The 13,147-nt window shown below is 34.0% G+C and overlaps 1 protein-coding gene across 3 annotated transcripts in view; it reads left to right on the top strand.

Annotated features, from left to right (window-relative positions):
- The window catches only part of FAM120B (family with sequence similarity 120 member B), a 53,769-nt gene extending 41,208 nt beyond the window's left edge, over positions 1-12,561 (top strand). The window contains exons 8-11 of one of the 3 annotated variants that reach the window (XM_082756333.1): positions 2,267-2,375; positions 4,079-4,189; positions 7,273-7,330; positions 10,720-12,561. In XM_082756333.1, coding sequence (XP_082612459.1) covers positions 2,267-2,375; positions 4,079-4,189; positions 7,273-7,330; positions 10,720-10,732 — 291 coding nt within the window. In that variant the 3' untranslated portion in view covers positions 10,733-12,561. Of the gene's footprint in view, positions 1-2,266; positions 2,376-4,075; positions 4,190-7,272; positions 7,331-10,719 lie in introns of all 3 variants that reach the window. The other 2 variants (XM_082756332.1, XM_082756331.1) reach the window with 2 other exon arrangements.
- The last annotated feature ends 586 nt before the right edge of the window (positions 12,562-13,147 follow it).

The following is a 13,147-nucleotide window of genomic DNA, read 5'->3' as shown; positions in this document are numbered from 1 at the left end:
TTTATTTTTTAGGTACAGTTTTATGGTACATATATGGCAGAGAGTGTTCCCAGACTAATAAAACAGCTTTGCAGCTTATCAGTTTGAGAGGCAAGAATCTGGTTTGGGGAGAATTGCCAAGAGATGCCAGTTTAGTTAGGGACACTGGCAAGGCAACAAGTGCATATGATTGGTTGTTCCTATTATTATAAATTAAACTTAATAAATAAAATTGGTCCGTAGTTCCTGGCAGAGCTAAATGTACTGCTGGAAGCCAAGATCTTTCAGCACTTGTTTGTTAGCAATCTATCCTTGAGCACCATAAATCTAACCTGATGATAGCTACAGCATTGTATGCAGAGGAGGGGGGGGGAAAAGGGGGGAAAAAAAAAAAAAAAAAAACAACTTATTCAATGCGGGTGTTTTGTTATTGGAAAGATAAGTAAGAGGAAAAACTTACTTCTTTTGTTGTTCTCTGGTTGTTTACTAACTGCTAGGGTTTCTCTATGTACATTAGATCTGGACAGTTAGATTACTTCAGGGAGTTCAGGAGATCTCAGAATTGGTGTTGTTTTGATTATGATGGTTTAAATATAATTAATAACTTTTAACCAAGACTGTATTTCTACTGTAGTTTTCAGAAATACTCACATGTGTACAAACAATGTTGAGCATTGTAGCATTTGCTTAATAGAGATTCTTGTACCAAAAAAAAAAAAAATTAAATGCAGTTAATATATTTGTGACATTTTTTGTGTAATTCTATCTAGCCTTAGAAATTGTTAAAAATAAAAAAAAATAAAAATAGAAAGCTTCTGATAATAATGAATAGCCATCCTGTTTTTTTAAATATACCAAGTTCTTATTATGCTAGTTCTCTGTTTTTCATAACAGTAATCATATTAGTTTGTTTATTCACACAGAAAATTGGATATAATAGCCTCATAAAGCATTGAGACAATGATATTATCACTTCATTAGTCTTTTTATTGTGCTTCTCACTAATGGAGTATGGTTGTGATCACTTTTCTTTTTTTTTTTTTTTTTTTTTTTTAATTAAAAACAAATTACCTAACAGGGTCATCTTAAGTGATATATTTTGTCCTTTTTTGATCATGTCTTTCATCCAACCTTCATAAACACATTCTGGATTTATTCTCCCAAGAATACAGTGAAAGGATTTTCCCATTAGTGGGAGTTCTTTGCAGACTGTACTCAGTCTGTGTGGGGGGAAAAAACATCTCTGGGCTGTGTTTGAGGCTCCATCTCTAAAGAGCACAAAAAATATGCTAGGAAAATTCACAAGGGGGTCCAGGGATTCAGACTCTTACCTCTGCTTAAGAAACCTCTTTAGTTGCTCCAGTCTTGACACCTATTGGCTTTTTACCTTATCCTGTAATCCCTCTCCCATTCTTGCTGCTCCCCAGCCACCATGTTTGTTGCAAAAAGGGATTATCATCCTCATAAAAATCAGCTCAGCTTTATGAAAATAAATTATGATACTGAATAATCTGCCTTTTTGTAATTCTTTTCAATCTGCACAACTTTTCTTTGCTTATTGATTTGTATTGGGCACATGAAAGATTCTAAGATTTAACGCTTCTAAGACACTTCTTTAATGCTTCCTGAAACCAGTAAAAGTTAAAGATCTCTTGCATCTCTTAGTATTGGGTCTTCAAATAGTTTCAGCATGTCCTTTGGACAGCATAACTTTTCATCTCACAAGGTAAACACTTATTTAATTCCTTCATATCTCTTTAGACTAGATTATATTTTATGTGGAAACAACTGTCTGGAGTTAGGGCTGATGTGTTACTGTTGTGTTAGGTTTTGTTTGTAATGCATGAAATGCTTTGATTTCTTTACTGGTGATTTTTTTCCACCAGTTCATCAGTCTTCATGTGGAGCCTTTAATTATCTCTGCCTGAGGTATTGTGTTGATAGACCTAACCAAGTCTAGTTAGGTATATTTGCAGATGCAAGGTAATAAAATAGGGAAGAAAGTAATCTACGGATGTGAGCAGAGGAGAAAACAAACTTCACCAAGAGAGGAAAAAGCATTCTTTCTGTAGCCCTACTCACCTCTCCAAGAGTCCACTTTTTCAATATGAAATGTTTTAATTTTCTTTCCTGAAAAATGTGAATTAGAAGACCTGGTACATGACCTTGTGCATGTATGAGTGTGGACTTAGAAAATTATTCTGGTTGTTAGATCTGTGATTGATTTGTGCTGTACCTGATGAGAGAAAAGCAGAACAGTCATTAATGTTAACCCTGTTGTCTGCAGGAGTCTTTGTATACACCCTTCCAGAACCTGAAGTCACTCATTTGCAAGGCTTGCATGGCGAAGAAAAGGACAATACAGAGCAGACCAAGAGGGAGGGGATTTGTTGCAGGTTGGCATTGTTAATTTTCTCAATATACTATTGATAAGCTCAATCATTCTTTAACTGCAGCAGTGTTTACTTAGGAAGCATGTCCAACTAAATAAATCATAAGGTCTTTCTCCAAGAAACTGAAGAAGGGATTTAAGAAAATATCTCCTGCTCTTTGGAATTCATATGAATTTGATTACCCAAGTTTGGATAAAATATTTTCATCTAGCTACATAGCTAGTGAGATATATGCAGTAAATAAAATATTATTCAGTAACAGAAACCACTGCTATTTACTCAGTGACTAAAGTTATTTTTATAGGAATAATTGAATGACTCAGTCTTTTCTTCCTTTCCCCCAGGGGAGCTATTTTAGCTATGATAGTCTTAGGTCTGAGTGAGGCATTGAAGATTGACTGATACAGTTCAAAACAAAGGCAAGCTCTTGGGCAACGTGGAGAAGGGTTTTTGCCTAAGACCTTGCTTATTTATTTCCAGCCATATGGCTTGGTTTACTAAGGACATTAGTTTTCCCAACTGATCTGCCTGACTCTCAGTGAAAAACATCTAAAGTGTTTTCAGCATCATTCACAGATCAACTTGATTGTTGAGGCTTTTGAGACTTCGATCACACTGAATTAATCATTCTGTAATTATTAGATCTTAAAATGCGATTATTACTATTTAAAATGTTGTTACTAAATAGAATGTGTATATTATTGAAATGCAGATAAGACTGTGGGCATAATCTGCTAGTCTTTTCTATTAAGCAAAAGTATGTCCTCAGCTTTTGATAATATTTGTACAGAACACGAAGAACCTCTAGTATCCCTTTGTATGTCAACTTCACTTTATAAACTTGAGTACTTTTTTTTGTTTTGTTTTTTAGAGAAGGGAAGGGGTTTTTTGATAGTTTTTTAATTGTATAAGTGATAGATAAACTGTGGACCTTCTTATTTGTATATGTTGTTGCTCTACAGTTTCAGTGTCTACTGGTGGAGGTGTGGTTCTGCTTTCAATAGTAATCAATCTATGCATGACAGAATCACCTAACACTACAAATTTGATCTGGTTCAGCCATGAGCAGATGATTGCATTATGGTTGAATTAGCTGAACATCATGTGATGGAGTGTTTATGCTGGAATTATGTTTATTGCCTGCTAAATACCTGATCAAGTATGATGTCAGTGAGAATAAAAATTACCCCTTCAAAATTAATTGAGCAAATTGCAACAGACAGAATGATTTTCTTCTAGTTCAGTACTCTGCATCTTGCAACAACACTTCTGTCTATTTCTGATCTGATACTACACCATACTGGTGCTGGACATTCATATCTGTTGGTGATTTATGATACCAAATCTTGTTAGTCTCTGCTAATGCTTGAGAGCAGTACTTAACCATTTTAATTATGATTTGTGATTCCAATTTGGACAGATTTCTGTTTCGTTTTAATGACTGCTGTCTCAAAATCTGTGTCATAAAATTTTGATCTGGTTTCTAAATACACTTGTTAACAGCTTGTAATCATGATGTGCATAGATGGAAATGAGGACAAGAACCATACTTATTAGGCTGACTGCAGTTTGGAAAAATAATAATTGAGCATAAGTATTTTGGCATAAATCTAAGAAATGTTGTTTCCCAAAAAAGAATATGCTCTCCTTTATTCTTCATTTAATCTTATATACAAAGTTGGCTAGTAAATACTGTTTTTCAGGAGCACAGCAAAGAGAATTTAATCCCAGGTTCCAACAAGCACACAGAAGTTCTTTTGTTCCTCCATATCATAATCAGATGAGGGGGTTCCTCTGGAGAAGTCCTCAACCACAAGGTAAAAACTTTGTTTGTATTTGGAATTACCTCTATCAGCAATGTAACAGCTGTCTCTTTATGCAGTTTGTGTTTGTATGCATGTAGTTACCCTGTGCTGGCAGCATTCAGTTACAAACCTTTTATCAGTTAGAGTTGTGTAGTACCATCAGCAGAAACTAACTGTATAAGGTGGAGAGTAGCACTATTTTCTGAAGTTTTTATTTACTCACAATGTTCTGAAGAAATCTTTGCGGTATTTCAACTTTCCATGCTTGGTCTCAGCTGAATGATGTTTAAAGCTGTAACAGGTCTAAAACAAATCAGCACAGCTGCACTGAAATGTCTGTTTAAAGTCTTTGGTTGCAAATCTTAGTTCGTACTTCAATAAAACACTTAAGCATGGGAATAAATTTAAACACATTTTAAGTGATTTTCTATATCAGGGTCTCAGCTTCAAGGTTATTGCTTAGATAATAGAAATGAAGTCCTGTTTTGTCTTGACAAAAATTAATCTTGAGTCATTCACCGTTCTCACTTCTTGAACAGAACAGATGCTTCAATGAAGCATCACTGTGAATAACACCACTGAGCTCATATTAATGCAGTTTTACTTCCTCATTATTACAAATTAAAGCATATACACATAGATTAGAGAAAATAACCCAAAGGAAGAGAAGTGTCTAAGAAAGACACATTGTTTTGTGAAGTCTTCAGAGCCTAAATTTCTTCTGTGTTGCTAAATGAAGTTTTCAAAGGAGATTTATTAACACTCCACACTAATTGAATCAATAAATACAGTAAAGTCTTGAATGTGTTTCAGCTGCTTTTGTTGTATGCTTGAGAGTGAGATACTGTCATTTGATTCACAGATAAAATTGTTTGATGTAGGTTGTCAATACTAAAATACAGTGTTCATGTTCACTGTAAGCAAAAAACAGAACTTATCACTGTTATTGTGACCATCTCAAAAATCCAGGAATCACTTTTGTAGGCACTCTGATCACCTCCAGAGATCTCACCACTAGATGAATTCCATGAAATATGTTCCACAGTAACTGCACTGAACTGTGTTATAAACATGGTTCAATTCCATTATTAAAATATTGCATACTCTACACAGGCAAAATTAAGCCTTATTTACTACCCTCAAGACACTCTTAAAACGTGATGCCATAAATGCAGTTAAATATCTCTGCTGTAAATAAAATAGATCTATTAGAAAAATATATTTGTCATTACAAAAGAATCCTGCAGTGTTTTTAGAGCTCCTTTTAAACTGACTTGCCAAGATTTTTGACATTTTGAGAGAATTCCCTTTTTCATAAGTTTGCTAGTATTAAAACAGGTATTTGGTTTGCTTCATTATGTAGCTGTTGTCTCTAGTATGTGTACCTCTTACCACAGAGAGGAGGGAAAAAAAGAAAAGGGACCAAAAAAGTAGACAGTGTGTTCCATGATAGCTTGTGATAAAACTTCCTAGTAATATTACTGATACCTATCAATTCTATCCCTTATCTTCCCATGCTATACTGCTATAGTTGCTGCTGTTGCATATAATATAAAAATCACTGGATAAAATGCCTTAAAAATTAATGGAACAGTAACCATGGGACCCATACCTTCTGTCAGAAAAGTACCCAGTGATTAGGCATTCCTTGCTTACTCTTACCAGTTAACGTTTAAGAACTTTGTGGCAATGGCTCAGCTTCAACAGTGGAGGAAAGTATGCCTCCAACCAGAAAGTATAAACTGAAGAAGCAGCAGTATTTCTTTGAAATGATGATTTCAATACCTTCAAGCAGAAAAAGAATCACATTTAGCTATCTCATTTTGTGCTGAATGCTAACCTTTAATCTGTTGTAATTAGCATTTAATTCTCTACCTTTTTTGTTTTTGAGAGAAAGGAATTCAGCTTGTATTTTTTGTTTGTTTTGCCCTTTTTTTTTAAAACAATCATTCTCTTAATAAATTTATTGGCCATGTGTCACAAATTGAGAGATTGCATCCAAGTAACAGAGCAGGACACCAAAGCCTTTCAGAGAGGTAGAAGTTTTATCCACAGTGTTTCTTGTCTGTTAATTTAGAAGACTTCCCAATGAGTGTGCTGAGTTTTGTATATCCTGTTGAGTGCCTGAATATTATGATGCTTGTTAAACAGGTTCTAGGTATCTAACTTAAAGCTAAGGTTAGGCTTCTGTTATTAAGCAGTAAAATGTCTAAAATTTTGGCTTTGCAGATCTTGCTAGTCTCTGTGCTTTGCATTTAAAAGTATTCCCTGAGGTACCAGAGATGTTTGTAACAAAGAATGACTGTCTAAATTCTAGGTTCATGGCTAAAACAGCCCATCACGTGCTAGCTGTTGCTAGATAAAACTTTATTAATTAGCAGTTAAGACCACTCATATTGTCTTGAATCCCACTGTCACCTCATTCTGTAAATAGCTGAAAATAAACTGAGCACTAAGAACTATGGAAATCACTATTGCCATGTATCTCTGTCGCTCTCTTCAGCAGTCCAACTGATAAACATTTATTTCTCTTATAATACAAATTACTACCTAGGTATAAATCAATATACAGAAGATAGACAAAAGAAAGTCTAAGCTTATCTGTGTATTGTCATATACTTCTATAACTTTATTTAAACATATCAGTAATCTGAGTAATGATTGTCATACTTGTATTTGAAAACCTGTCTGGAAAAGCACAAAAGTGAGCTGAAGACAGGAGAAAGACATAGTAAAGATAGTGTCTATAGGACCACTTGAAATAGCTGTATGAATGGTTAAAATTGACAATACTCTAATACATTAGAAATAGACAAGGGACTTGGCAAGACTATAGCTTTTCTGATCTGCCTGTGGTAAGGTAAACACCAGAACTCTGTCTGATGGAACCATGTAAAAAGAAGAGCAATTCCATCATGTGCTTTAGCCTTCAACATCTCAAAATACTGTCCATGATTACATACCAACTGGAGAGGAACATGCTTTTTTTTCAAAACATAAATACATATTTGTTCTTGCAGACTGTCCAAATAAGTGCTTGTTTTCCTGTTTTAATGTTAATTAACAGTATTTAATTCTTCTCCTGCTTCCTCCAGGTAGAGAACATAGAATGGGACATCCAGACCGGAGGCGAAGATTCCACCTTCCTCCTCGGTAAAGAATAAATGTGATGACCTAGCAAACTGAGATGGTGGGATAGTTATTGTTGGGATCATTATGTCTATGAAAATTTCTTCTTACAAACTTTAGAGAGTAACTGAACCATATGACTGCAAAGGAAATGACTCAAAGCTGAGGCTATTTAGGGTGTTAATTAATTCCTTGTCATGTTGAGTCTAAGCTTACAATGAGACCAAAATCACTAAAATTTAAGTTAAAGGTACCAACTGAAGCAGAGTAGCATCTAAGTGTACCTACGTTATTTTGTGCTATTGACACTGGATGTTCTGAAGTATATTTACCACATCATTATATATTCCTGACTATAAGTTTTAAGACTTAAACTACAAGTTTTGCACACTTTTGTTATACTTTTCTATGTTATAAGACTTTGCACACCATGAATCATGTGGAATGTCTATGCTGAATTGTGGTTTGTGTCTTGTGTAGATTATATCTTAATTTTAAGGGTTGTACCATTGTTACTGAAACCTGTTGAAAAGTTTGAAACATGACATCACTGATTGTAAATATCACCTGCCAATGAAACAAAATGACCTTCCTGTAAAATGCAGTGCTTTTCTGCTAGAGCCAAAAGCTGCTGTTGCTTTTGGCTCCTTTAGTTAAGCAGTTCTGTCTCAGTTGAATGTGCGGGATGAACCACATCATTGCTGAGGAGAGAAAGAATCTGAGTCTTGTCATGCTTTACTTCTGCAATAAATAATACTTAGGAGAACTAGTCTTCTTTTCACTTTCCCGAAATTCTAATTCAAAGACTTATCTTTATAATTCTTTGTTAAAAAATAGGTAGGCTTCACTTTGATTCAATTTCAGTAACAAACTTAATTATAAAATTAATTAATTTGAAATAAAGTTAATATAATACTAAAGGAACATAGAACAGAGCACATGCAGTTTTTAACAGCATTGTCAGATCATATTGATAAATTGGTACAACAAAAACCCCTCTTCATGCATTACAGCATGAAAAACACACTACTTATGTTTTTTAAGAAACTGTTCTGTTTTGTTGTTTTTTTTTTTTATGAGTTCACAATATCCTTCTCATGTCTTTCATTTGCATATCCATTCAGTTAAAACAATCAGAGGTACTTTGCTTAATCGCTGTCATTAAGAAAAAAAAAATAGGCAGTTATGTACAAATCCCATTTTAAATCATGAAGTGTAAAAATTGTATCAGGAAAAAAAAATGTCAACACTTAAGTCACATAGAAAGTGGGTGACACTTAAAACTGTAGTTAGCTCGTTACTGATCTGCATCTCAACAGCCTAATTGAAAATTGTATCCATCTATGTAATCTTCAACAATTTCATTCTTTTCTTGGGTTTGTAGTGATTTTTTAATTGGCCTGGCTCAAGTGGATGTTTATGGAACTGATGGGATTTCCTCTGTTTATGTGCTTTGGAATCACCCTATCTTCAGTTTTGTACTTCAGCATTTTCGATAGGTTAAGTTATGTAAAAAACTCTCTTCTCTTTTGTATAGGAAGTATATGATGAAAGGAAAATGAAAGCCTGATGTCCTGTTCCCACTCGCAAAAAAGATTGAGCAGCAGAAAAAAAAAGGCATCAAAATGTTAAGAGCATGTTTTTAAATCTGATACAGTTTGCAGCTTTTCATAAGAGTCAGCTTTTAGAAGTTTTCCACTTCCCTAGTTTTCAATCTCTGTAAGAATCAGCAAACTCTTTAGTGTACCCAGTGCATATGACGTTTTGACCTGATCCTTGCATAAGTTGAGTCAAAAATTACAGGTTTTCTAATTGCCTTGTTCTTTGACATAGCATTCAGAAAATAAGTATATTTCACAATTTAATACCACTACAACCCAAACCATTTGAAATTGCATTAAAATACCTTATGTGGAATTGTGACAGATTTTTGTTTTTGACATGTAAGCTTTTCTCAGTAAGAACACTTCCTTAAGTTTCTTTACATTCCAGACCTGGAAATTATTTTACTTGAAGGACTTTCACCAATGTCAATGGTGTTGAACGAGAACAAAACTTTGTAGGTACTCAGAACCATGATGTTAATGTTTATCATGTCTCAGCTAATTTTTCTTTTTTTGTTTTGAATAACATTGAGTATCTTGTTAATAGTTCTCAAGATCATCATTCTAGATTTTACTGATATAAAAACTATATTTCAGTGTCATACTTCTGTTTTACTGCCATGTTTATTATTTTTATAAACATTTTGAAAATTAGATCTATATCTGAAAACTATCTCATGACCCTTACTGACAGAGAGTAGCAGATGCAATAATGCTTGCATTAAGATTTGCATAACAGAAGGTTCAGAGCACAAATGCTGACCAGGATAGTTAGTATATAAATCACTGAACCTGGAATGCATCATTATGATACTTTAATCACCTACATAATAAAGACCACAAAATCTTACCCTGCATCAGACCCTAACTTCTTTTTAAGGTAGATTACACCAGAAATGTGTATCTTATCAAAATAACAATACTTCACATACTGCAGAATGTGTAGTATTTCTAGCCTTTCTAGATTTCTATCTACTATTTCTTTTTTGGGTGGTTTCGTAGAAGTTTACAATAGTTACCTGAATTTATTTCCTCAAGCCAAATGATTGGTAGACTAGAACAAACGCCTTTTAAGCAAAATGTTCGTAAAATGGACTAAATAATCTGTTTTCCTGACTTGTTAATCTGTGGGTTTGTTGACAGCCAGTCTTCAGATACTGGATTTCTATAGTAGATATCTATTTCTATCTACTAGATCCAGATACTAGATTTCTAGATGAATCTAATTTCTAGATTACTGTTGTGTTACTGTAAAAGAAATATTCTGTGCCTTCTTTCTGGATTGAAATTGTCTAATGCCTGTTTTTGTCTCTAAATTCTATTGAACTATCTAAGGAAATTCACAACTAAGAGAAGAAATACAAACAGAAAACCAGAGGAAATTATTTTTTCTGAAAGAGGAACAAGGGGCTCCAAACTTTATAAAATTGTGGTAGATGCCTGTCTGCATCTTCAGTCATATAAATAAAGATCCACAATAAATGTGGTCCACAGTCTTGCTCAGATAGTAAAACATACGCTCAGAAACATCTAACAATTAGGACAGGTTTTTCAGAGACACCTATAAATCTGAAGATATACTTTTGGAAACACTCTGAAAACAAGACTGAAAATGTTACCAAGACTGAAAAATGTAATGAAAAGTATTTCTTGCCTTTCAGGCACGTTTCATTAATTTGTGTCTTTCATGAGCAGTTTGAGTACTGTAGCTTTTCACTGTTTGTTTGTTTGTTTGTTTTTTGTTATTAGACTTTTTTCAGTGCTGTTGTTGGTGTCTTATTTGGCTCCTCACAACTGTTTGTCTTTTAGGTCGCCCAGATGACCCTACTTATTACTGGAAGTGAATGAAAATGGATAAGAGAACAAGATACGTTTTTATGAAAGGCTGTATGCTGAAGATCCCAAAAACTTTAAGTAGTGGTGGTGGGAAGGCTCTAATCAGAATTTTATCATGCATCATTTTCAGTTAGGTTTTACTTTGTATACATTGTTTTTCTAGACTATTGCTTACTGAAGTAAATTACAAAATGTAGCAAAACAATTCTTATGTATTTTAGGCTTCATACAGTATTGTTTGGAGCACTTCATAAAAATGTTTTTGACAGAGTTATACAATGATTAAAAAATTTGTAATAAAAAAATCATGCCTAAAAACAGAAGCCAATCCTAGGTGTTAAAAGGCTGCACAAATTTAATTAATTTACCTAGTTCTATTGGCAAAACTGTTATGCCTCTTCTGTGAAACCTTTATGCTATATGAGGATGAAATTGCCCGGTCTTGGGGGGGGAAAAAAAAAGTCATACTGGCTTACTTTCATAGGTCCTCAGTCTCAGAAAAAGAGAAAAGGGCAAAAGCACTGCTGAAACACTCCAGATTAGTTTTAAAATCAGTTTATATGTATAAAACTGCTGCAGCTGTCCTGTTCTTTTGGGGCTTTTCAGAGCTGAGTCAAATACATAGTCCTCTTTTAGAATACCTAGAATTCTCCTCCGTATGCAATGAGTAATTTTTGAAACATTTAAGGCTTATGTTAGTCCTTAAACCTATCTTTAGATAGCCTCAAAATAAAAGTGGAAGTGTGAGCCTCTGGCCAGTGTGATTTTGGCAGAAATTCTAAATTAAGAGAAAGCTAACAGACAAGTTGAATGCACTCATGTTTTTATAAGTGACAGCTACTTGAAGCACATGTGTAATTTTTTCTCTGTTGACAACTTTGATACCTTTTTTACAGATGTTTGTGGAGACATGATTTCACTCTATACTAGATAGTCCTGAGAGATACAAGTAAATGGACAGACAGAGTACAGGTAGGGCAATCAGGTATCTCCTGTTAATTTTCACTAGTCTTACACATCACACAGACTTTCTTAATACTTCTGAAATGTGTGATTTTAGAATAGTACATAATTATGCTCAAATGTCTTCAGAAGTGTTTAGCATGTGGAAAACATGCTATTTTTATGTTCCAAAGAGAAAACTTAGCTCTCATTTTGAAATCTATTTTCATAAGCAGTACTATAGCTATTTCACAACTTAGATTTATCCTTATGGTATAGTGATTACTAATGTAAACTCTGCTGGTTTTAATCCATTATTGCTCAGTTGATGTATTTCTTAGGCCTTGTGCAGGTAATTCCTTTGAGCCAACTGTCAGTGGAATTTAGTTCCAATTTAGTATACGTGTTGTGTTAAAGTGAATAGTATTGTCAGATGTATATAACTTGATACTATTATTTCCTTGTATTATTTCCTTTCTCTGTTTGTAACGCAGTAAATATATTCTTTCATACCCTGCATGTAGCAACAGTCTATCTAAACAAATAAATTGGCAGCAACACAGAATTTCTAACTCAATGAAAAATGTGAGCAGACGCTATTTTTACACGATGCAGTGTCTGATATACATTGTAGGGATCTGGTTGTGATAGGGATATTCCCACTTCCTTTTTCTCTTGATTTGTAACTGACTGTAATTGTACTGCCTTTTTTTCCCATTTTTTTCCTTTTTTTTTTTTTTTCTTTCCACAAAACCTTTTGAATGATGTGGTCTGAATTTTACAGAAGTTCTTTACTTTCAGGAATCTCATTTTTATAATGGTGTATTTAAAAACAATGTGACCATGTGCCAGAATTTGCTAGTAATTCCTCCTTCAGGTTCTGATATGGGGAAAGATTTCTGTTGGCCTCAATAAACAAAATTAAATACAGCTAGAGTAGGAGTTTTGCTGTGCTTGTTGTGGTATATTGTGAATTGCTGGTAATAATTATCCTGGCCACTGAAGAACTGTTAGTTTCTCTGTGAGTTTGTTGGTTGGTTTTTTTTTCCTCTTAAGGTTAGACCATAAGTAGAAGCTATTATTATTATTTTTTTCCAAGCCAAAAGATTTTTTCCCATCAGGAATCAAAGTAGAAGCAGGAAGCTGAAACACAGAGGTGCTAATTTTCCTCACTGAACTTTAGATTGGTTAGAGTACTGTAAAGCTTATAGACTGTAGAAGGCTGTCGTATACAAGGAAATATCCTTAAAGCTTCCAATCTAATAGTGTCTCCTTAATACATGGACTGCAGGGATACTTTGAATTAGTTTTTTTGTTTTGTTTTGTTTTTTAAAAAAAAGGGGGGGGGGGGAAACTGGTATGGATTTGAAGTGAACAAATCTATTTTTTGTGAAGGAAAGAAAATGCAAGGAAAGCAATTTTTATTTCTTGTTTGGCTATATTGCTTACTGTCTTCTTC

This window comes from Aythya marila, assembly GCF_965140915.1.
Source record: "Aythya marila genome assembly, chromosome: 3".
Classification (NCBI taxonomy): Eukaryota; Metazoa; Chordata; class Aves; order Anseriformes; family Anatidae; genus Aythya; species Aythya marila.
Note: the sequence above shows the minus strand (reverse complement) of the source record. Positions and strands in the feature narration are given on the sequence as shown.